The sequence below is a fragment of the Lonchura striata genome, chromosome 6 (assembly GCF_046129695.1).
Source record: "Lonchura striata isolate bLonStr1 chromosome 6, bLonStr1.mat, whole genome shotgun sequence".
NCBI lineage: Eukaryota > Metazoa > Chordata > Aves > Passeriformes > Estrildidae > Lonchura > Lonchura striata.
Genome location: NC_134608.1, coordinates 24,288,537 through 24,315,270, shown reverse-complemented (window position 1 = coordinate 24,315,270; position 26,734 = coordinate 24,288,537). Strand labels below are relative to the sequence as shown.

General features: G+C 37.3%; 1 protein-coding gene across 2 annotated transcripts in view; it reads left to right on the top strand.

The window, feature by feature from the left end:
* MIPOL1 (mirror-image polydactyly 1) overlaps positions 1-26,734 on the top strand; it is a 185,695-nt gene that overhangs the window by 118,610 nt on the left and 40,351 nt on the right. For both annotated transcript variants that reach the window (XM_021542717.3, XM_021542715.2), the window contains one exon: positions 15,222-15,316. In XM_021542717.3, coding sequence (XP_021398392.1) covers positions 15,222-15,316 — 95 coding nt within the window. The remainder of the gene's footprint in view (positions 1-15,221; positions 15,317-26,734) is intronic.

Genomic DNA, 26,734 nt, shown 5'->3' with positions numbered 1-26,734 from the left:
TGAGCAGCTAATAGAAATGGTTTAAAATCTCTGCTTTGCTTTTCTTTGAATGCATTTAATAGGGTATTGAGATGAGAAAATATAAATCAAAGCAGGAGCAAAAGTAAGTATAAACTATCTGACTACCTATATTAGTATATTCCATTTAGATATTATATCAATTTAGCTACTGGGACTTACACTTGTGGCTCCCAGTCCTGGCCTTCTTAAAGAACTATTCATTTTATAATCTTTGACATATAGCGCTACGAGAAAAGCATGTGGGTTTTTTTAGAGTAATGTATTATGCAGGCATTACTTTACACTTAAATAATATGTTAAAGTCATCAATCATAAAGTGATCGATCAAGATAAACATACTTCCCCCATTTTAGTGCTAGGGAAACTTAATTCCAAGAAGTGAAGTGAATATCCTTAGGATTTGATTACATGCCTGAGACTAGAATCTAACTCTCTAGAGGGATGGCCCCCCCTCTTTAATCATTTCTTTATTACATATTGTATAATAAAATTTCCCAACAGGTAGGAATAGCCATCTGCACATTCTGAAGTCATTTATGGTAAAATTGAATGCAAAGAGAGGCATATGGGAAAGTGAGTGAATGATGACTGACATCTAGTCATAGTCACCTGAAAGAGAAAGCATTTCTTAATCGGTAAGACATTAAAAATAAGTATGAGGCTTTAAAAATTAGAAAAATTGCAGTGTTTTTGGTTTTTTTTCTGGTTATATTTCCCTTACTGTTTGCATATTACATGACCTTGACACAATGCAGAAGCAGACATAGCAACTTACTGTTTTACTCATTTTGTAAAACTAACCATATATTCCAGTAATATTCAATAACAGTACATTGGTTATTGAAACTCATAACCTTTTTGCTGCTTTTATCACCTGTATTATCCATGGGAGATAATTACTGCAAAGCAGCTGGCTGTTGATTTTAGAGAGCATCAATTGTTCTCCTATCCCAGCTGTTGGCTAATAAGGACAGTCAACACATCTGTTTCAACAGCTGGTAATTAACAAAAGCCTAATTGCTGAAACTCTTTTAACAACAGATCTATGAAAGAGTAGGGATGTAGAGGAATATTATTTACTCTGTTCTCGGAATTTTCTGTGACCAGTTTCTTTTTCCTTTTTCTACTTTGAACACCACTGCCTTTGTCTGACACATTGAATGGCAGGACAACACAATATGGTAATCCACAGCTTAAGTTTTTCAGATCTCTGGTGCTGTTTCTTATGCAACATTTCTTTGCTAAGTTGCAAGATGAAATGGATCAAAAGCATTTTGTGGAGTCTCATACAACAGAGATAATCTACTACAGTATGCTTATGCAATAGGGCTGCCAATCCAGCAGCTTCCAAAAGAAAGTAATGGGTTTCTCTGTTTGTGGATGAGGTTAATAGCTCTGCACCCCTTCCCCAAAAAAGTGTCATAATTCTGAAAGTGATGATTATCTAAGAATTCTTTTACTGCTCTTCAGATGCTTTGCAAAAATTAATTATACAGTCCTTTTTCTTTCCTCTAATGACACCCACATATGTTTTCTAGTTTAAAAGGAAATGGCAGGTGGCACTGCAGAGATATCTCACCATTTTATTGCTACAGAATTGGAGAGTGTTCTGCACAATGATTGTCTAAATATCTACATTTATAGTATCAGTCATCAAACACTAATTCAAAGATGTTTCTCTTAATTAGACTTATCCTTCTGTACAGCACACATGTAATTGGAATACTTGTCACTAAATAGAGAGAATGCATGTATACAAATACAGGGAAATGTTAATCCCATTGAAGTCAACAGTGAACTTCTGTTGGCTTCAATGGGTCAGGATTTCCCCTGCAAAACCAAATTTTCTTAAAAGCTGGAGACAAATTTGGCATTCATTGTGCTACCCATGAAAAGAAAGTATTCAAGCACTAATGGATCTATGGCTGAAGTATTGTGCAAGTCAGGCATGTATTACAGATTGTGTGAAAGACTTGAGTAAATAAAAATCTCTAAGAAATAGCATTTAAAGTGCTATTTTGAAGTGATAAACTGATGATGAAGATTATGATTCTTTGGTAAAAGTTAGTCGAGATCACTTGATTAAACTTGCCTTACTAACATTTCAGTTGGCAAATATTTCTGTACATTGAGTTCTTAATTGTCTGCTGGGTATGTTGAAAGGTATAAAAGAAATTCTGCTGAAGTGCTTTCCATTGACAGAATACAGATTGCATAATTAAAAATATTCTGGCAAGACGAGTTTAGTTCAACAGGTGTTCAAGTTGAGAAATGTCTAATAGATGCAGTGAAAAAGTAGAATATATACTTTGAATGAATAAAAACAAAAGCATTGGCTAAAATTTTAAGATAGTAATACAGATAAGTGTTTACTGTCTGGGTTTATCATGAATATTTTTTGTACACAATCTTTGTGGATCAAAATTATTTTTCAGTGTTGCACAAATCAGAAGAAAGAAATAAACATCCTGTATTAGATTATACTGTGGAAAATTGCTGGAAGATTTGATAGTCGAAAAAAATGTTTATCTTTTCAGTGTATTATATTATTTTATTTCACAAGTTAACAGTTTTAAAGAAAATTATAATTTGTAGTGTGTCCCTTTTCCCATTCACTTCCCTTACTCCAAAGATTACAATATTACTTCTTTTACCAGTTGAAATGTAGTTGAGTCTGAGTTGCAACAGAAATTTAGGCAACTAAACCCAAACATACATAGGAACTGAAAAAAATGTTTTCACTCAATGCAAAGGTCTACTAGAATCTAACTGAATAGATCTGCAGTAAAAGGTAATATGATATTAAAAATTTCATAAATAGATTTTTAACAGAAAGGAGCAGAAATCTGTAGTATCAGAACATACTTTTGAGTCCTGAGTGAAGGTAACTCACCTGTATCAACAGATCTCCAATAGTATAGCATCCATAACAAGCCATGGACGGATCCATTCTCTATTGATTTCATAGGAAAGTGCCCACCATTGAATTTTCTCCTGTACTACTTTCAAACAAATGTTTCCTATAAAGACTTAAATGCATGTTCTCACAAACACCTCTATTTGCTTTTCTTACTTTAAATTCTTACTCTGAGCTCTACTTAGGTAGAAAACATTGCTGTAAGATTGTGGAGAAAGCAAGATTCAGGGAGTTCTGTTCGGAATCAGCTGCTCAGACTCAAGATGACTGATCCCTTTTACACAGCTAGCATTGCAACAATAGAGACTGAAATTGTTCTAAACTATCTATTGAGGATGCTTGTGCCACAGGAGACATGATGGTGGCTTGTTCACAGTGTCTCAGAAATTCACGGTCACTCCAGTGCACAACTAGCTCGAGGTCATGAAGCCTACAGCCAGCCTTAAGTGCAGGCATGGAGTTCCTGTCTTTTTCCCAACACTGCTAGGCATGACATAATCCAGCTGGAGAAATAACTCAAATTGTCTTGATAAACTGTTTGGTAAGTACTTCAGATATCAAATGAGAAGTACTAACAGACTTGCATTTGAGAATGTCTTAGTATTTATGCTCTGGATATGTCAGTGTGAGGCATACTCATGGATTCTTATAGTTTTATTCAATAATTGGGTTTTTTCTTTTCTTAGATGTAACAATTACTTTTGAACTCAGCACTTTTATTCTGTGTTCCTTTGTATACAAAAATATGAGATAAGTTTGAGTATGTATACCTGCTAGTCATAAGGTGAAGACCACAAGGGGAAGTAATAAACATGAACTCTCAATCTCTTGCCTGCCTTTCCTTCCAAATCCTGGAAGTATAATATCATGTAACTGGGCCAATTCATATTTATAGTCCTCTACAGACTCATGGCTTTTATGAAAGAATTTTAGTTAAATTCTGATAATATGATTAGACACTGCTGCCTTCTGCAGTAGTACTGTCTGTCAGGAGGTAACAGTCATTCTGTCTCTTCATGTGAAAGGTTTTATTTTGGAGAGTATTGTCATTTAGCATCTGTTTTAAGCTTTGAAGCTTAAATTGTTAACTCCTTTTTCCATAAAGTTACTGCCTTGAATGCTGGTTTTTCCCCAGAATTATGAAACAAAATGAATTATTTCAATTACGTATTTTCTTATGGAAAGAGTTTTGTGAAATGTTTCAGGGTGTCTCAGTTGGTCTGTTTCAGTTGGACTGGTGTCACACTGAACAGAGGTAATAAGGGCAACTAAGTTCAAGCTGCAATGAAATGACAGCTTCAATGGCTGGTCAAAGCCAAGGACTTCACTATAAGGAAGAGTCTGCAATAGAGGTTGAGTGGTGAAGAAAGGTTAGAAATATTTGCCTTTGATTTGAGAAAGAATTACTCCTGCATCCTTGAAAAGGAGATGTGTGTGACACCTGTTTAACAGCTGAGTGCCTCACCAGCTTACTGGGAATGAGAGAAAGTCAGATTTATCAACCTTAATCAAGATTATTAAGCTCTTATTAGTTGACAAAACCAGTTATCTGAACCTAGACTGGTAACAAAAATAGGATCAGGGCATGGACTTCCACAATGACATGCAACCATTCAAGCATTCTTTTAGAGAACTCCCTGACATGGTTTTAACCCGGTCTCCCAGATGATGCTTTTGAACCATACTGTGTGCTAGGGCCTATGGCCTTTTGACAGTCTGGTATTACCAACCCTTCCTTTGAGGAAGGTGAATCGAAGAGAACTTTTGACCATTTTTTAAGATGAGTAGTCAGCCACTAGATCTCAAGGTCAGAACACAGGTTCTGGTCTGTTCTTTTTAGCAATAGAGTGCTGTGGTTAGTTTGGGGTCTGTTAGTGGAGCCTCAAAAATGTGCCAGATGGAGAGCCCTGAGAGCACACAGTTTCTGGCCGCTGCACAGACAAAACATGTCTGGCTGTAATATGAACTTTTTTCTGTTATTCTGCCAGTTCAGTTCCTCTCCAAACTGGATAAGACACTTTGGGGGCTGAGGGTAAAGTTTTTATTGAATAGGGTCTTTGTTACCACAAAGCTTCTGAGACAACATGACATTACCTTTTGGATCATGTGCTGACAATTTGCTGTTTGTGACTTCAAATCATAGGTGGCCAAAATAAGTTTTGTGGACAATGGGTTTATCATGGGTGCTGACATTTGAAGTTTTCCCAGAGTAACCTGCCAGTAGGATTCAGACACCACCTGGAAGGTTTCTTCAGCTCACTTCAGCTTACATTGTTGTTTCCGTCTTGATTTTCCCTAAGAAGATTGCCAGTAAAGTTTCATGTATAGTGCAATCGTCTTTATATATGAAGTCAGGCCTCTCAGACTTGAGGGAAACATGCCTATTATTAAAGTAAATCAAAGATGGCTTTTATCTTTTTTTTAAGCTTATATTTGGTAACCTGGTATGTCTTAAAGAGATGTATCTGTTATCCAGTCCAGTTACCTATGGAGCCATGAAGAGATATGTGGTTACACCATGCCCAAAACAATATTCTTTATTTTACCTTCCAATAAGACAAATTTCTCTGTATTGCTGATGTTTTTCCATTGTTTATTTGAATTTGCATTTTCCAAATGGATTTTTAGATGAGAAAAAAGTTTGTAGTGTCACCAAGGCCAAACCTGAATTACAGAACATGAATTCATGTTTCCTTTCCACAGGTCCACAGCTGTAAATGGTATTTAATCTGAAAAGTAAAGAAATTAATTTACGTGTGTTATTTTCATATAGATTGTAAAGCCATGGCTACTTTGCAGAAACCACAGTTGTGAATGGGTATTTCTTTCTCTATTAAAGTATTCTTGATTGTTTCCTTTTCATGTTCTTTTCACAGTGTACATTGTGATTTAGTAGTGAGTCAAGTATCTACCTACCTGTATATAGAGTCCTATCTATTTGCTCTTTAAAGCACTCCCAGCTTGTGTTCTTAATAAAATCCCTCCTACCAAAAGGTCAATGTCTCTGCACATGGCGTTACTTATGTGCAAAGCCCAGTCCAGCTATGAGTGTGTATTTTGAAGCTGTCATCCTTGGAAGATTTCAGGGGCCTTTTTGTCCTGCACTGTGGTTATAGCTTACCTAAAATAAGACTTTTAGTATCATTAGGTAGTAATCCACATGCACATTTGGCATGTATGATGGTATCTCTGGGGTTTTTAACCTATGTATGCAAAAGAATGGAAACCATAAATGAAATCTTGACCCCAGGAAGTCAATTGCAGTTTTGTGTCAACCTCACAAGGGCAGAATTCCAAATGAATCATCCTCACTCCCTAAATAGTTCTTTAAAATAAAATGCTTCTAAGTATTAGTCTCACACACATGCCATGGATTGTCCTTTTAATAGGTAATTTTTCCTGCAATTTTCAGTATATCAGTATACTGCTTGGAAAAAGTACAGCATATTACAGAATAATACTGCAGATGATGAAGAAAATTTGTCTCATCATATCCAAGGTTAGATGAGCAAATCTTTAATTATCATTAAAACTTATCCTAAGCATTTCATATAGATACTTTCTTACATAATGTGGTAATTGATGAATTATGGAATCATAGGTTGGAAGGGACTTTGAAGATCATCTAAGTCCAATCCATTTGCCATGAGCAGAGACACCTTTCACTAGGCCAGGTTGCTCAGAGCTCCATCCAGCCTTGCCTTGAACACTCCAGGGATGGGCCCACTTCTGTTGGCAAATCTGCCTGTAATAAGTGTTTGTAAAAGAGCAAACTGCTTGTTAAACACTGCTGGTACAGTGAGCTTCTTCCCAATGTGGGGTGACCACATAGTATAAGAATAAGGCATCACATGTCAGGCATAATTATATTGTTTGCTTTTCTTGTAATAAAATTAACCAGATACATATCTAGTCTCTGCAAAATTGCTATTGTATTCTTAATTTTCTTTCTCAGAGCAGTAAGAAGCTATTTGGTGATTTTTCTCCTTCTAATTGCACAATCTCTGTAAAATTTGTTGTGACCTGTTGCTAATGTCCCAGTCACAACAGGATCTCTTAGAAATGAACAAGCATGCAAGCAATGTCCATCTGGTATGATAATGTATTCTCACTGGGGAATTTGTTGTGATGGAGACAAGAGTCTGAATGCCAGATAGTGAGACCTCTTACAAGTCTTCCAAAAAACTCCTTAAAAATATTAAATTAGGGATAGCATAAAGGCTGAGTTGAGGAAGGTGACATAAGATAGATATGAAGCACAACACTTCTTGAAAATGATAATTCCATTTTTTCTCTTAAAAAGAAGATTTCAGTGTTAATTTTTTTATTCCAATAAGAGAAAACATTAATATATTCTTTGTAAGGTAAATGAAAATCATACAGGTTAAAAAGCCACTGTTGATGCTCTCATATCATGTATATGAAAGCCCTTATTTCAGCTCCCTGATCCAAGTTTGGCACCCTCAAACATTTTGATGGCTGAATTCTGGAGTTCATCTTCTTTTCCATGATGAATCTCTGTTTGGATCTACTCTTCACATATTTAGCCAATTAATAAAAAACAATTTTTGTCAGTCATGGAGAGAGAAGAGAGACAATGATAGTCACCAGAAACATGGAGCAGGGAAGCAGTCTCACTGGGAGGAGTCCACCAGGCTGCCCAGAGTGGGTTAATGCAAGAAGCTGGGAGTCAGCATTAGGTTTCTCCATTCAAAACAAATAACTTAATCAAAAGGTTGGGGAGGACTTCTCTCTTCTGTCAGAAATCCTGTCTGACATTCCTCAGAAATGCTTCCATCTAAACCAGTTTATCTCACAATGCAGTGAGATAATGTTTTTTATTAAAAAAAAAGTTTCATTACAGCTATTTATTTGGAGCAACAGTAGTATTAGATTGTAGAATAAAATATTATGATTAATTGTTTCATCCTGCTGCAAACTCATAAAGGTCATGTTTGCTGTTGAGATACCTTTCCTTTGCTGTTGAGATACCTTTCCTATGTGCCCAAAGGGTATGTCAACCCGGGTGTGGTTGTGGCAGAGGGTTGGTGAGGGCTGCAACTTAAAGGCTGTTAATAGGTCCCACAATTGCCACCCTTACCCTGACACTCACACACAAGATAACCCTCAGCTGGTTCTATATTGTATTTTCTCTAGCTGTACTGATCCTCCACAGCAGTGCAGATCCATCAGGGATCAACAATACAGTTGCTTCATTTACTCCAAGTTAAGATAGGTTTAGAAAAACCATTTCTGTTAGAAAATTGTGTGTTGAGAGACAACTTCGCATGAATTTCTAATAATTTCAGTTACTATTCCAAACTTTTCCAGTTCAGATTTTTGCCCAGAAGTTTTATTTTATGAATATTGAAACCTACATTTCAAACTTCAGAAGTAAAACATTTACTTTTTGCATTTTAAATTTGGACTTATTATTGTTAATTATGTATTTCACAATGTGTCAGTATTTTCTAATACTATAGTAAGTTCTAATTTTACCTTTTAATTTTTAAAATTGTGGAAGCCAGCTGATACTCAAATGCAAGTTGAAACATTTTATGTAATCTTCTAGGTCAGTGTGTCCGCTTTCTATATTATAATGAAACAATTTGACACTTTAGCACAGTGATTTAAAAAAAAAAAAAAAAAAAAAAAAAAAAAAAGAGATTGCTTAGTGTGTTATTAGAGTGCTAAACATTTTCAGTCCTTTCGTTCGCTGGAGTCTTTATCTTGACCCTGAAAACCTCTGATCCCCTAATTAATGAGACAAGTGCTTACATTATTTTCTAGATCAAAGCATTACCTACTTGTATTGTTGGTGAAATAGTTTGATCTGTTGACACTTTGATATAGAAAATAAGATGAGCTGTTGTAATCTGCACTAAGTAGCAGCTGCTAATGTAAAAATAACAGAACGGTTAGAAGTTAGATCTCGTATGTGTCACAACATGACCTGCTCTATCAGGCAGTATGTATTTCTCTTGACATGATGTGTTAAATGTAAAAGCATTAAAAATAGTGTAAGATTAAAATATTTCTTCAGTTTAATTTTTTTTATAGAGTTGGGGGCTTTTTTTGCATGTTCATTCTAATTCAGAATGAAAGAAACCTTTATTTGCCTTCTCAATCTCCTGCTGCCCTGAGGAGACACCTGAGCTCTTCCTATCCAGCTAGCCTGCTAATATCAGCAGAAACATACTTCTTCCTCACAAGCAATGGGAGCAATTCTATGTTGTCTGTTTGAAGCTAGATTCCATTTCAGACTCCAGATAACGTAGTACCTAGAGTGGAAATATTGCCTTTTTTCCCCTTTACTGTCATTTTTCCCTTTTTCCCCTTTGCAGCTCTACCAAATGTAAATGACTGAGACCATAAATTGTAGAAATTAACTCAGAACTCCTCAGATTTCTCACTTCTAATCCACAGGAATATCCTGTGTCAGTAGAAAGCAAAGATATTGTAGTGACTACTACTGAGTGAAGGAATACTTGTGCTTTAACATGTATCTCAGTCAAGCCAGGGCAAATGGTACTGGGTAGAAAGGGTGCCCATCCTAATTGCGTCAGTTATAATTTCCATGCAAATAAAGTACAAATAATTGTACACAAGAAGGGTACTTATTAAGCAAGGAAGTTAGGTCTTAGAAAACAGGAGTTATAGAGACAAATGAAAATTGCCTGAGGTTAAGTTAAATTTGCCCTTGGAAAGGAAATTGAAACAAACAATAGCGTAACAACTGAAATGAGAACAAGGAAAGAGGAACTATGCCACTGGTCTGAGAATGGCACGGAGATTAAGGGTAATTCTGGATTAGGTCTGAAAGCGTGTGATTTTAATTTTTGTTTCTCTCAGCACTGGGCAATGAAGATGCCAGCTGTGAGGACAAGGGTTAAGAAAAGTGAATGTATGCAAATGGAGTACATGGCAGCTGTTCAATAGATTTTTGTGCTTGCATTGGGTTAATGAATGGATTCCATCCCCAGTTCTGAAAGAGCTGGTACCTGAAATTCCAGGAATGATAGTAAAGTTCTTTAATAAATCTTATGAGGCTGTGTGCAGTGTAATATGACAGGGAATTAGCAGAGAGAGCATCTATATTTAGAAGATTAAAAAAAGTCATTTTGACAACTGTAGACCAGTTAGTCTTTATGGTGAGACTTCAGAGTAAGTTTGGAAGGAAAATATTTTTAAAGCATGGATCCATCAAGAATGAATTGAAGTACAGTTTTCATACAAGAATAATCATGCAAGAATTCTTCTTTGATTTGATAACTGGTTATTTAGACAAGAAAACTTTTTTAATATAACCTGACACATAAGCTTATAGGTTGTGCCATAATGAAAAATTATTAATTACAGTGGGGAATGCGTATATTGTTATTTTACAAGCAGGCACAAGCTTAATGTGGGAAATGCTGCTTGCTGCTTGCTGGGTTCACCCAGCGACTCTTGTCTGGAAGAATGGGCACGTTTAGCTCATGTCTGTCTGCAAAATGTCATGTACCCATGAAGGAGATGAGGGATTAGTCAAAGGCAATAAGGAACTAGTTAACAGGAAGGCAGCAGCAAACAGCTTTGAAGGAAGAAATGTTAAGGTCCAAGGATTTCACTAGTGGAATTTCTCTCCAATTTCTTACCAGCTGGTGCTGAACCAGTTTTCTTTAATGCTGTCATTGAGAACCTTTGGCATGAAGAGCAGCAGTGTGCTAACAAAATTGCTTGATGATACAGAGCTGGGAGTTGTTTTTAATAAGGCATGGAGTTATTATTAATACAAAGCAGGTTCAGGCTGTCTTGCAGAAAGACTGGGATGGCCTCAAGTAATGAAAAAACAAAAGCAGTGGGGTGGAATTTTGGTGCCAAGTGTAAGGTATTATCTTTTCAGGATGAATAAGAGTTTCCACTGTCAACTGGGTAATACCAATATGCAGGAGAACAGGCTGGAGGGTGACTGAGAGCAAAAAGAGTACAAGAATGTGTCAAGTAAGAGGTTTCCACTGGCAGGAGTACAGAGTACTGAGGAGAGATGCATTTAAATTTGTTGGGGTAATGAAGAGCCTGCTTAGTGAGCGGTAACAGAAAAGGTTGTTTAGCCTATCTCAGAAATGAAAAAATAAATGTTTATTGTAAATATATATATTTATATATGAATATATACAATGAATATATATGTGAATGTATATATGAATATATACAACATATATATGAATATATACGTTGTCTATAAAGGTATAAGAAAATAAATCAATTAAAAATAAAGCTATGAAACTTTATTAGTCAAGTTAATTGGATTTTTTTTTTCCTTTCTACTGGATATTGAAAAGTCTTACAAAAGCCATCTCTCACACAAAGGTGAGGTTCCAGAGAGAACGTGACAGAGTAGGAGGCTGTGTGTTCTTACCTCTTTTAATTTAGATTAGAGTTGAGGGTGCTCATGGAATTAGAAAAAGATAAAAACTAGTTTTACCCTCTGTTTTCCTTTGCTTATGTCTTGTATTTTTCCAAATTTTGTGGTAAGAAAACATATTGTGACATTGTTCCTTTAAATGTTTTGAAGCAAAAGCAACAGCAAAGAAATCAATACTGAGATTCTGTCTAGTTGAGATCAGCTATTTTAAGTTTGATAGGTAGCAATTAGATTTTATATTTATTTGGAAAGTTTAAATTTTCACCAAATAACTGCTAAAATGGAAAATAAAGAAACAACAATTTCCCTTTGCAGGAAGGTGGATAGGGGGAAAGAGAATGGGAAAGGATCTATCCACATTAAACCAAATATGAAAGTGCAGGAACTTCTGGACAAAACAAAATGTTCAGAAATATTTTTCACAAGTGATCAGAATATCCTTTCAGTGTTGAAAAGGAGCTTTGCTGAGAGTGATACCTATATCAAAAGGTGACCAAGCTCACCTGTAAAGTGACCTTTTTATGAGATACCACCACTAGAGGAACCTGCATGTAATTCTTCTTCTTGCTTCTTCTTTACCCTACCTTCCAAAACAATTTAATCAAAACAAAACAATTTCTGTGAAAAGTTCTGATTTCCACAGCTTGACATTTTCCAAAAGAACAGTATTTTGTTAAAAAGTTCTCAAGCAGCTATTGTTATTACTAGAGGTGAGCTCATGCAGGATTTCTGCCATATGCACTATGGATGGATTTCAATATACATTTAGGAGTCTTCCAAATTCTTTATAGTAGAGTAGATGCCATTATTTTAGTTAGCAATTTAAATTTGTGATGAGCACTGTTTTGCTTTCCTTCTAGGGAAGGAAGACATCTCTGCCTTGGGAGGATATTTGACTCCTTTATTTGTGTTTACCACCCTTCAGGCCTGTGAACAATGGGTCATTTTGTTGAATGGCTGCATGCTGTGCACAGAGACTCTTGTGCTTGGATTTTTGTTGGTCTCATGAAGCTTCCCAGTATCAACTCCACTGGAAGTTACTGAGGAGGCTAACAAATTACTATTTTTCTTCCCTTCACTTTTTTGTAGCTCTTGAGTTTGTTGTCTTGTTTTTTTGTTTTTGTTTTTTTTTAATCCAAAGAACCTGATTCTGCTGATATTTTTATTGGTACAAACCCAGATGCAAACCCAGTCAAATCAGTTCAGTTTTGCCTGATGAAAAACTGGCATAAATAATAGTCTTAAGACTCTAGTGCCTCTGACTCTTGTCCTGAACTGCAAGTGGAACATTAGGTGTATTTTTTATGATAGTTCTCCAAAGAGACTAGCCGTTAATCTCTCTGAGTAGGTGTGTCAGCTGCAAACATTTCCTTCCAGTCTACCATTTCAATCACACTTCACAGTACACTGAAAATTGGCAAGGATGTTAATTACTGGCCTCTAGAACAAACCACCTACTTTGATTCAACTCTGTTTTCCAATTTTTAAGAATGTTGTTTCACCTACAGAACAGTATAATTACAGAAAATAGCTTGGTTTGGCTAACATCTTGTGTTCTGTGGGTTCTGCTTGCAAGGCAGCAAGCTACACCAGGCAAGAGGCTCACCTGCAGAGGGTTTTAACCTCTTTCTGACAGAAGTTAGGGCTTGCCAGCATGCAGTGCATTGTTTTCAGTATCAGAAGCTCAAAACCACTGTCACTCAGATGTTAAACATTAACGCTTTCTGCTTTTAAAGCTGAAGGAACGCCCCCCATATAGTAAGAAAGTTTTTATTCACCAGGGAACTTCCTGTTAAAATTTTATGGATGTCTCTCACAGCAGTAATTACAGCAGTGGGTCCTGTACCTGGGCAGTGCAAAACCCTGGGTGCAACATGACCCACCGAGCAGCACGGTTCAGAGACTGCTTGTGTAGCTGCATTTGTGCAATGCAGTATTCAATAAAATTTGCCAGGAATCAGCCAAGTATCCAGGACATGATTAATTAACCAGCAGAATGAATTGCCCATAGATGACTGGGAGTTGACAGTAAACAGTAAAACACCTGCCTTGAAAACTTACAGTCTTAAGAGACAAACAGGAAACAGAAGCAAGTGGGAGCCCTGTTTTAGGAGAGAGATTTTGAGACATACAGGCAGAGTTGTTCATGATTATACAGGGAGTTTGGCAGACTTAGAGGCTGAACTATGTGCATTTCCCTTCATGGGTTTGTAGCTCATATAACAGGTCTTTAATTTGCCAAGAAACTTTTCCGCAACACTGTCCTGAAGAGTTGGCAGAATCTACAGTTGGCATTTCTCACATATGTGCCTCTTGGTTAAGGGCCCTACAATTTGTACAATTAATAACTTACACCATGAATTAAAAACATTGGAAAACAGCCCAATGCTCAGGCTCATGTGTCAAGGAATTGCTGTGGAAGCCCGATCTTATTTGTTGTTGCAACAATAAATCACCCACTGATATATTTATATGGTACCTGGGCCCTCCAGCCAGTCCTACGGTGCTATTGAAACTGGACTTTTAAAATTAATGGTGATTAAGCTATAGACCCATATTAAATGTGCAAGAATACTTATTTCTCCCTGCCTCCTCTTTAACTGTAAGGCCTGTTAGGGCTGGCTACCTTCCTGACTTACAAGCCACATGCTGCAATTTCCATTATGATCATGAGTCACACTCCCTTCAGTGTGAATCAAGGATGGGAGGGGGAGTGTCCCGTGGGGTTCACAGATGGGAGACGATGGTGATTGCTCAAGGATTCCTCACCCCTCTATAAACCAGATCTCAGCATGTGCTGTTGGTGCCAGTCTCTGCAGTCCCTGCTGGCTCATTGCCTGCCACTGCTCAGGGTCCTGGTTTTCCAGCAGCTCTTCTGCTCCTAACATCAGCCAGGGACTGCTACCATGGGAGCGGCCTTTAACAGCCAGGGAGCCATGTGCAGAACAGAGTCATGCATCAGTAGTTCATGGCCAAGGGCCTTGCTTCACTTTCTATATGTCGATCAACAATTTATCATATAAAATACATTTGCTGATAGCCACTTGGCTGAAGTGAAGAGTTCTAACCTTAGGTATTCAAGAACTTACATGGGAGAAGCCATTCAAAACATGATTCTGCTAGGGAAAAGAAAAATCAATTCTAGAAAAAAGAAAGAATATTTCATCATTAAATAGGCTGGTGTAATGCTCATTTGCTTCCTGGTAGCTGGTACAGTGCTGTGTTTTAGAGTCAGTATGCAAATAATGTTGCTAATTGATGTTTCAGATGTTGCTAAGTGGTGCTTGTCCCAAATCAAGGACTTTCAATGTGTCCTGCACTGGCAGTGAGGAGGTACACAAGAAGCTGGGACGAAGCATGGTCAGGAAAACTGACCAAAGTGGCCAAAGGGACATTCTGTGTGATAAAACATCACGCCCACTATATAAAATGGGGGGAGTTACCAGGAAAGGGTGTGATCACTGCTTGGGGATAGGCTTGGCATTAGTCAGCAGGTGGTGAACAGTTGTATTGTGCATCACTTGCCTGTTTTGGGATTTATCTCACTCTGTCCCTCTCCTTTTTATTACAATTACTCGTATTAATATCATCATTATTATTATCTTTTACTTTGTTTCAATTATTTAACTGTTCTTATCTCAATCAACAAGTTTCATTTTCTTTTCTTTCCTTTCTTGATTCTCCTCACCATGCCATCAGTGGGAGGAAGGAGAAGTAACCAAACATCTGCATGGTACTTAAAGCCACACCACTATGTTACAAAGTATAACTCTATGTGTGCATGTAATAGTTGAAATGATTGCACAGATTGAGATGTTTTCAAAAAAGGATGGATATTCTGAACAAATTGGTTATTGGTTGTTTATCATTTCACAGGCAGAATTGATAGCTTTGCAACAAGAAAAGGAAGGTGCTCTTCAACAGTGCAAAAAACTAGAAGAAGAAATCCAAACATTGCGTGTTTATTACAGGTAAAATGATTGATTCTAATACAAATGAGTGACTCATAGGGGAAATTTTCTGTACAATGTCTGTCTGAGTGAGGAAGTGGCCTTATCAAATAGGTATTTGTTGGAAAAATGTGAATACATCAATGAATCAATTCTGCTTTACTGCTCACCAACCATCTCTTTGAAATAGGAGTCCCTTTCTTATAGCCTGAATTTTGTATTAGTTTCTTCTAAAGGAAGTGAAAAGTTGGTGGTTGATATTTGCACCAAAAAGCTGTGCTATGGCAATGTGATCACTTAAAAACACATGGACAAAATAACCAGATTATATAAATGCTTGTTTCTTGCCTGATTGTTTGCACATACCTAATTTAGTCAATATAGATTTTAAAATAATAAATCTGTAATTCTGAAATACTGGTGTCTTCTTCAACCCTAATATATGTGCCTTTTAATTCCTTATGTTCTGTAGCAGTATGGAGAATGAGAGAAATACCCATTCTCATTAATTTAGGTGAGCTGCACTGAACATTTGCATGGATCAGTGGGTTTTAGTCCCTAAGGAAAAGCTCTGTGTGGTCTAGTGAAGGAGTTAGGTTGTTTTATGGAGTGATGTTGGGTTACAGCTCTCATTTCATCCTGACCTCCTGTGTGAGAGGGGATACAGAGCTGCCAGCAGGTTAAAGGCAGGAGAATTGGCATCAACACAGCTGAAAATTGTGAATCTGAAGGCTGAATGTCTGTGATGAGGGATGTGGGCTACAGAGGTAAATAATAAATATAGTGTGAATACTATACTCATTGGAAATAAAGAGGACTAGTTATTTATGTCTAAAAAGCATTTGCAATAGCAGAACTCTGTATGTTTTCAGTGTTTCAGCATTCAAAAGTAAAAAATACTCAGGTTTCTAGAGGTTTTTCAAGCTTCCCCTTCTCATTAAGTTTATTAAAACCTTGGAGGGAAGTTTCAAAAACAACTTTTGTTTCTAAATCTCATAGGCATTTATTTAAAGCCTGTTAATAGTGAATAGAAACCCCAAGCAATTTGTGATTATTGCATTTGATTAATTTGGTCAGCATTTAGTGTGTGCACAAATTATGGTATGATTTACCAAGCTAGAAATAATTTATTATGGTGCCCTTATTACTCGGGGTTTGGTGGTTTTTTAAATAATTTAAAAACTGAAATGCATTTTTTAAATTGATATTTTAGAAATTAAGAATTTGCTTGTGTTGGTCTATGCACATTGTAGGAGACTTTTCACTGATTTTTGAGTTACATTTTTGGTATAGCCTATCAAGTTTGCACTAACATACAATGTTTAACAAGTATAGTAGGCAGCAACAGCCATTTACTTGTGTAAATGCTTTAGATCCCAGGAAAATTAACAATAATGACTTGCAGGAATTGGCATTAGAATGTACTGTGTTATTAACTTACAGTTCTTAATTTGAACAGTCAAAATTTCACTGTAAGTTGGCTGACAGCATTTGCAAAATCTATCCCAAAGGTGTGGGAATGCTCACCTGATTATCCCCTGAGGCAAGAACTATTGTATCACTACTGATTTGTATAAGTTATAATATCTAAAATAGAAGATTTTATCTCCTACCTACCTCACTGTTCTAGAGGCTAATATGTTCCAAAGTGCACCCACAGAGTGACTGATTGAGGTTGGCAGGGACCTCTGGAGGTCTTCTTGTCCAACTCTGCTCACGCAGGGCCACTGAGACCTGGTTGCCCAGGTCCATGTCCAGAGAGGTTTTGAATGTCTTTAAGGATGGAGATTCCACAACCTCTCTTAAACACTGTCTTAAGCATACAAAGACATGAATTGAAAAGCCAGAGGCCACCTGAACTTGCAAGCATTGTGAAAGGCAACAAGGACTCCTATAAGTGCATATGCAGCAGCCTCTCAGGCCTGTCTTTTGACTTGATTAGAAATTAATTGCACCATTATGAGGATTCTTATTAGCTTCTTGACATTTAGGTTACAGTTACCTTTAAGTTACATGAAGGTTTGCTGCCCTTGCATCCAGCAGTGTGACAGTATTTTAAACACATGCCAAATGAGACAGAAAAGAATATATGTCCCATGTTCATAAAGCTTTGGGAACTGTACCAGGCCAAGGGTGGGATGGCCACAGTAATTATGAATGACAAGGTAGACAGTGCATTTCCCAAGCCATCCCAAATGAATGAAAATTTGCACTCTGTTTTGTATGTGGAAGGGACACATGTATGGATGTCTGCTGGGTCTTTTTATTTCCTCATAGTGCTTGCCATAGTATGGCAGTCCAGAATAAGCATTGGGAGTGGTTTCAGACAGTCTGTTTTGAACTGAGGTGGAAGTTTGCAGCTTTGAATCAAGCGAGTTAGCTGTATGATTTGCTGTTCAAGACTGCATTCCCTGGAGTTACTTCTCTTTTTGGATTGCATAATTCCTCAGTGAGCAAAATATAGGCTTCCACACATGCTCCAATCTTCATGAGAACTGTAAAACTGCAATGTGACAATGCCAGGTGCACATTCCCTTCACCTACTGTTCTCTCGTGTCTTCGACAGATTCTTACACTTTCTGTCTTAAGCCCCAGCATGGCAGGGGCTTAAGAATTTTGGCTCATTTGGTGACTTCTCCTTTTGCTCTTAGATCTTCCCTGGTCTTACAAAAAAACATTTTTCCTGCTTCATGTTTTTTCTCCTTTTTTTAACTGAGATTTCTGAGTCATGCTTCAGGAATGGTACTCCCCAATTGAGTGGTCCTACTGAGACTCTCCAAACCATTCGCTCATTCCCCCTTCTCCCTCCTGCTTCCTCTGCAACAGGAAAAGAGAATTGGAGACACAAAAGGTGAAGATCAGGAGTTGAGATAAGAATAATTTACTAGAAACAGCAATGAGACAAGAAAGTAACAGCTATAATATTAATAAAAAGACATACAAAAGAGAGCGAGTGATTTACATGCACAATTCTCACCCCAACCCAACCACTGCCACACTATCCCAATAGGAAGGAGCCCCTTCCCCCCAGAAAATACTCCCTTCTCCCCCACACTGGAAAATGTCATAAGGTGGTATAGAATATCCTCTGGGTTGTAGCCATGCTCCCTCCTGGCTACTGCAGAAACTTACCCTGTGCTGGCCAGACCTACAACACTACATCATTCTTTGATTTAGAAGAGGCAAATTTAAGGAAAGAAAAAACAAATAAGCAAAGAAAAAACAAAAACAAAAACCAAACAACAAAAAAAGAAAACAAAAAAACCTAGAGGTTCACATTAAAGTGTACAAGTGATACCTACCTCACTTGTACTTGTGACTTAACACACAATAAGATTTCAAGGATTTGGTCACAAAAATAATGTCTGTATGTGTATATTAACTATTTTGGATGCATACAAAACATGCATCCAGTGTAAGCAGTGACATTAAAATGTGCATTTTTATACCAATCTAGCTTTCACTAACATTAGTATAATCCAGGAAAAGCAAGGTATCATATTATCATACAAAATCAGTGGAGAGATACTTAGGTCCAGAATATCTGTATCTGTGTAGTAAGTACACACAGGCATTCCTAAAGGAGGGAAACAAGTGGCGACCTTCAGGGAAAAAGTAAAATCCCCTTCTATTTTCTCCAGAGGAAAGATTCTTGGTATCTAGAATACTGCATCCTGTTTTAGGTCCCCATTAAAAATAAGACATCTATAAATTGGAGAAAGTTTGACAGAGGGCAACTGGTACAGTCAGGAAGCCATAGCATTTGCAATGTAAAGAGAGACCAAGGGAACTGCTCTTGTACAGCCTGGGAAAGAAAAAGTATTCCTTTCTTTGTTGGCTCCAGGGAGACCTAATGGCAGCCTAACAGAGTCTGTGCAGAGCTTGTCAGGAAAGGCGACCTCTTCACAGTGCTCCATGACAACAGGGTGAGAAACAACTGACTTGAATTGAAACAAGAGCATTTCAGACAGGTTACAAGGGAAAACTTCTTCCACAGGGGCTGTCCATGGCTGAAACAGGTTGCCAGAGAGGTTTTACCATCTCCATCCTTGGAGATTTCCAGTGTCTAACATGATAAAGTCATGAGCAACTTGGTGTGATCTCATATTGATATCACTTTGAGAAGAGGTTAGGTTGGACTGGCAACTGCCAGTGGTCACTTCCAACCTCATTATTCTACAATTCTCTGGTCTGGTAGTTGCTGCTGCTGTTTGAAGATGTTATTTTTTTTCTCCAACTGTGAAAGAAGGCTGTTTTGTAAACCACACTTCTTTTCAGGTGAAGTGAAAAACAAATCCTAACTGAAACTGGAGCTTCATGGAAAGCTGTAATGGTCTAACCCAAAATTAAAATCAGCTTTTGCAGATGTAATGAGGAAACATTTATTTTCCTCTTTATCTTGAATTTCTGAAAAGAAAGCATATCCCAGAACAATTTTAGTCTTCTTTAGAAGGGACAGAGAAGTGAAATGGAATTAAAAAGGAGAAAGAAGCTAATTCAGATACATAAGGAACAAGAAGCTGGCTACAAATAAAGTTTGGCAAGTACTGTGCTTCTGTTTGTTCTTCTTTTGTTGTCTCTGTGTCAAGTTTCAAAAAGAAAATTGGGTTTTCTGGATGCTAACTCAAATATACATACCAGAATTTAAAATTTGCATAGCAGTTAGGAATAGCATAGTGTTTCTAACTAATATAATTGTTTGCACACAGTGCTCTTTAAGCTAGAGATTAATGCAAATCATATCATCTTCAGTGACCAAAGTTTTAAAGTGCACGGGAATGTTAATCCCATTACCTCTTTCTCACATACCTCTGTTGTTTGAACATCATCACAAGATTTTTATTTGCATATTTTTCAGTTATGTGATCTGTCCAATTTTATAATCAGGTTCCTTCTTCCCCTAGATTTAAATGCTGAGTGTGACACCATTTGGTATGGGATATGCCTTTGGTCAGTTGGAGTCAGCTGTTCCAGCTGTGTCTCTCTCCAGCTTCTTGGGCAGCCTCCACCTGCTCACTGCTGGAGCGGTGTGAAAAGCAAAAAGTGCTTGACTTTGTGTGAGCACAACTCAAGAATAACGGAAACATCCATGTGTTAGCAACATTTTTTTCAATACAGATCCAAAATATACTCCAGCTACTATGAGGAAAATTAACTGTATCCCAGTCAAAAGCAGTATAATGTTGCAAAGTAATTGAAATATGTAAGTTATGGTGAGCTTGGGAGAAAAATATGCCTTATTTTACAGTTATGTGATGGTTCTCAACAATGAAATAGAATATTAACTTCAGTAAGCCTCCTTTTACTAATAGGTACAGTTACCTGAAATAAGTATTTTTAGATTAAAACTTCCAGTTTCTCTGCATACAATGCCAGCAGTTTTCTTGCTCCCTAACCAGTTGTAGCATTTTATAAGTTCAAAACTATTGAAGAGATTTAACAGAATTTAAATCTACAAGTTTCAATGCTTACAGTACTTCAGTTGGAATACTTGGAATTCATGTTTAAGTGGCACAAGCAAATGGTCTAAATAGTAGTTGGTTTTATAGAAGTCCATATATTTTTTCCCACAAAGTCTCTTGTAAAATCACATGGAAGTTCATTTTTTTTAAAGACAGAGATCAATAAATGTGAAAGTAAGAAATCAAGAAGGTTTTTTATTATTTCCCCAAATACAGAACTTGTAGACTCAGGGGCAAACTCAAATTTCATCTTAATTAGAGAACTGAATCATTCTGTAACAGGAGAAATAGATGAAGAAAGATATTTTGTAAGCCATTACTTCTAGTCCTGGATAAAAAGACTTTTCTATTCAAGCTTTGGATACAGTTGTTTGTATTAATTTCCTTCTATTCTATAGTTTCATGACTGATGTTATGGAATATAATATTCAGTGCCATTTCACCCATGCTCCATGGACTCTGTGTATGCATATAGAATGGTGTAATTCTTGCTGGATTGTTGGAATGTTGCTTTCATTCCAGTTTTAAGGGGAATTAAAAACTATAAATTATTTCTACCTAAAAAGTCAGTATTCATCTTCACAGCCATTGCAGCAGCAAGTCAGAATACAATAAATAGCCTAAATAGTCAGATTCTTGTACTCTGACTAACCCATGCTCAAACATATCAGCCTGTTTGTTCTGCCATCTCTCAGTCTTCTTCAGAGTTCTCTCAGTCTACATTTCCCTTACAATATGTAGCAGAAGATTGGGCTGTTCTAACATCCAGTTTCCCAGCCCAAATGAACTGAAACCCATTTATAGTGGGATTAGTGAAGCTGCAACCACTAATGCAGAGTGATGATCTCAGTCCTTCCTCTATAGCAATAGCAGGCTACCCTGAGCACCTGTCCCAGCAGTTTACCTCAGAGACCTGGTCTTTTCATACCTGTTTTTTTTTTTTTATCTCACTTTTTCAGTTATGGCCGTTGACTCATTTTCCTGCTCTTTTCATCCTGTCTGCTTGCTTCTCTTCTGGCAATTGCTGTCATTGTTTCAATACCAGTTGCTTGAGACATAACATGGTGTAATTACAGTCATTAAGAAGAATGACCAAGTAATGGTATCACTGTAAACCACACGGTTCTGTTTGAAGAGCAGTTTTGGGGAGATCATGGAGAAGACAGCAGTTGTGTTGTAAATATTCTCTGTTCTTGCAGCAGTGACTTCTGTTTTATTGAAGAATTTCAGACACCTGACATTAAACATAAACCTTCAGCTAATTAAATTTCCCACTTACAAGCTTGGAAGAGGTTCTTTTTTTATACCAAATAGATGAGGAGCTTGGATATGCAGTGGGAGACCGTGTAGTACATGTTTTGGAGGAACCTAACCTGCTCCAGTTTGATTCAGCCAAACATACAGAAAGCAATGAATCTGTAAGGGAACACAAGGTTTTTATTTGTCTTCTATTATAACAAAAAAAAAAAAAATAGAAGGCAAGGGCTGTCTTTCTGTTTATTGAACTGAGTGTTAAAATTAGTAGAAATTTGGGGTGGAAAAACACTGCTGTCTTTAAATCAGATTGGTTAAAACCACATCTTTTCTCAGCAGTCCATGGAAGTTTCAGTAAATTTTTACTCAAATTGTGGGGGTGAAGGGAGCCAACACCCTGATTATTTGGACCTGGGATTTGGAATCTATGTGTTCAGTCTTCTCATCCTCTGTTTTGTGCCACTTTGCAGTGAGGTGCTGCAGCCCCAAAAGAATTGGGATTTTAGGTGAGTCTTTCTCATTCTCTAGTCTCATAAGCATTTTCCCACTAGTAAGCCCCTGTGTCCCCTGTGACTTCTTTCCTTTGTCACTTTATTGCTTGTGCAATCACAGCTCTTGCTAGTGTTACAGGAGATAAAAGTCCAAGGTTTGGGGGCTGTTTCATGAACTGGATCAGACAGCCGAAGGGGGGAAGATTAATCAGTGAGCTGCTCTGCCTTGGAAAGCAGCTGCATGAGGTTTTACTGGTGCTGCTGAGATGACTGTATTTCTCAGTGGCTTGGTGCAGCTGAGCAGTAAAGGCAAAGCCCTCACTTGTTATCTTTGTGTATTTCACACTTTATTGAATTTATTATCCTCCTGTCCCTGCCCCATTCCCAGACTTCTTGTTCTCCAGCTTGGAATTTATTATTGTCTCACTTTCTGCATTTGTTCAATTTACTAACAATAATATAGTCAGAGACTGACTCTAGAAATAAATCTGTGGATAGAAAAATTTCTTGGGAGCATGGCAGACCAGACTCACATCCATTCTGCAGTTAGTATTTGACCATTTGTAAGGAAAAGGGACAGTTGGGAGAAACTCCAGTGTGTACCATAGGCTTGGTGTTTACAGTAGGAGTTTGGCAGGCAATGAAAATGTGAAGCAGTATCTGAACCTGTTGGGGGAGGATGGTGTCCTTTTAATTGCCCTCCAATTAAATATTTTAGCCACCAGCGTGCTCTTTAACCTTTCTGTGTCTCTCATTCATTTAGAAACACACAAAAGAATTTTTAATGTTTTGCTTCTTGCCCTCACATGACTTTGAAAGCTTTTGTATCTCACTGGGGGAAAAAATTATAATGGAAAAACAATTTCTAACTCAGCTTTAGTGATTTATGAAAACTTTGAGAGGAAGCATTGAACTGTCAAAGATCCAAGGCACCTGATGGAATAACAAGCTACCTCACACCATCCCTGCAACCAGAATGTAGTACACTCAAATTGCCTTGTGCTGCTGTTGGATTGGTCTGACCAACACTTTATGAAATCTTTGTGCCTAATGTTTCCAGGGCTGGCTCTTGGCCTTCAGAGGTGCCTTGCCAATAGAAGCACTGAGCAGCAGGACTGAGGAAGCAGCATGAATACGGACTAGAGCACCTAACGCGCTGCGTGATACAGTTTTAATTTGCACCTTGCACTATGCTCATTCCACTACTGCTTCTGCTACTGGGTGTTACAGTGGCAAAGTTCTTAAATTTTTCAAATTAGTTGAGGACCCACCAGTCACTTTTTGTGCCAAGTACTTTAAGCCTAGAGGTACTCCACAGGTCCTTATACTGTATTGCAACAGTCTTGAGCTGATTTCTCTACTCATTTGCTGTCATGGGGTAATGTGAGCTAAAACAACATTTACTTTGTCGTTTTTGCTGGGATGGGCCTTTTCACATGAGTTTCTGTTCTTCTCTAAGAGCAACGATTTGCTTGACAGAAAGGAATTCCTTGCCATTGGATGCAGATATGGTCTCACGACTCTGTATACAGAGCCCTGCTGGCATTATGTTCACAGCTGTCCTTTGCCTGGCTGATTCCTTCACCTTCTTTTTTACCACGGCCCTATGCAATTTTCTGTTACGACTTCCTTGGTTTCTCAGTGAGCTGAAATGTCTGGGAGTGTAACTTTTTTCTGTTTTTGAAATAAGCACATAGAGATGTCTAGGAACCGTTTTTCAAAGTCGTTAAAGCATAATAAAATTGAGTTCTTGGAAGGTTTAAAGTCCCTGGAAGAACTACCTGCAATCAACCTACTGACTGCTGCTGGTCGTTTGGAGTAGATAGCAATAAAAAGTATGAAACTCCTGTAGAAATACTTGTAAAAATTGGGATTATGAGATCACTAAAGTTAATATCTATTCTATACAATGTAAGAATATACAAAATCAAAATTGGAGAATCTATAAAGAGTACATGCAGGATTATGAAATCTGTTATTTATGTGTGGCTAAATGCTACATATTCTAATTCTACCATTGAAATGTTGAAATGATGGATGAATATAGATGAATCACATCACTAAACTCTGCTTCAGCTTCTTTATTTGTATAAACTGAATAAGAAGTTTTACCCTTTTCCATACACCTTTAGAGACTATGAAAATGCAGGTACTCTTGCTTTAAAATGAGAGAAGAAAAACAGATACAGAATAAGAAGCAGCCCTCTCTAGAGCAAGTTAAAGAAACATAGGAAAAATGTGTGTGTAATAAGAGCTATTTGGAAGACAGATTTTCCCATGAGAATTTAGGAAGAAAATCTTAAAGTGTAAACGAAGAATTTGGCTTTCCCTGTAAATATTGTATGGAAGGGAATTCTTTTGTTATTAATATGATATTTAGAAATATAGTAATAACATTGTCAGGAGGACTTAAAATGCCATTTCATTTTATGTTTGTTTTTCCCGTGACATGTTTTTATGTTAAAATGTCAATCCAATAATTTCAAAAAATCATGACTTTGATGTGTTCAGTTCTCTTCAGCTAAAGAACTGAAGTAAAAATGGCATTACCATTTGAAGGTAAAAGAAAACTTTTCACTTAGAAATGTGCCACAGGAAAACAACATATTTATTGTGTTGGAATTTACGTTTCCCAATTTAAAAAAAAATATCTTTGGACAGAAGACTTTCCACATGAGCAATTTTCAGTCAGTACTAGACATAACATTGCTTTTCTTACTCTGAGTTTAGCACTGCTCACAGTGGAAAAATGTTAGGGTGTATCTAAGAATGCAGGTAGCAGAAGTCCTCTGACTGTCACAGAACACAAAACAGAAGGCTGCCCACCTGTTTGGTTTACAAAGAGAGAAGTCAAGTGTAAAGTATTTTCTTTATTCAATTCCCATCTAAACTTAGAGCTTTTGTTAAATTGATACATGCATGTCGTGCTCATGCCTTTTACTGGAAAAATTTCCATTTTAACTTCACACTCACTAACTGCTTTTCTAACGAATGTGATAGAGGTCTTGTGTTTTGGAAGGTTTTTAACCTGTGTCCAGCATTCCATAATGATGTGTTACTCATCTGGTATGGGTCGTTCTTCCAGCATAGGTGTGAAAGCTGTCATTTTTAGGAGAGTAGAGACCAACTTGGAAGCTTCTGCCACAGTTTTCCAGTGAATAAGTGGGCCTGTTGGAATTTGCTCAGTTCTGAGTCTCCCAGATATTTGAGTAAAGTGCAACATACTAGTAATACTTTGCTTTTATAAGCAGCCGTTTACATGGTCATGACAGGAAGGAGAAGTAGCACAGAGCCACTTGTCTTTTTTCCTGATGCCACAAGGCAGGCATGTGGTATGGAGCTGCTGTCTCACTAGCAGAGGAGCTTTTATGCCTCTGAGTTTGGAAGGAAAAGCCACAGAAGGAGAGGGAGGGAGTTATGCTGAGTGAATCATCAGTGTTGTAATTTCTTTGACAGCAAAGAGTTTAGAGAAGCTATTTCACTAACTGAGCCATTTCATGGTATGGCTTCATCTTTTTTTCTTTTAATCTGTGCTGTATCAGCATTACAGAATGGCCACCCGAAAACGTTTTCATGAGTGACAAACAAGTGCGAGCTTTATTTCTTATTTATTTATTTCACACTGCTAGCTAGTCACACTTGATATGATAGTTGAATTGAAAAGTATATTATTATACTGTGCAACACGAAAAGTTTCTCCTGGTTACTGGTGGCTAATGTCCTGAGGAGGAGATCCAAGAATGAGATCTCAGAATGAAGAGAAACCTGCAAGCACTGTAATCTCAGAGTTGAACTCACTGAGGTTGCTGACATTTGGAGCAAATAGTCATGCTCTGTCACACAGGTTCCACCACTGTGTCTCTCCAGTCATCAAGAGAGATATTTTTATGCAGTTTTTACCACTCTCTTAGGGCTTCTGCTTTGATTTTTGAGAGCAATTTCATTACTCTGGTACTGAAAATAGATTGTCTTCATGCCTGACACTGTGATTGCTTCCAAGCTTTCATAGTTAATAGCATGTGTCTGTGCCATTCATAAGTCACCACAATATAAAATACTGATCACCATAAAATAATCTTTTAGATGGCCAATTTTTTTCAAAAGTAGGGAATAATAATGGTAATTGTGTAAAATTTGTTAATAAATGTTATAATGTTAAGATCTGTAACTGTAATGGATCTTTCTCTTTTCAGTGTAAATTTGTATTCAGTCCTGGTCAAAGTAGGCTTGTA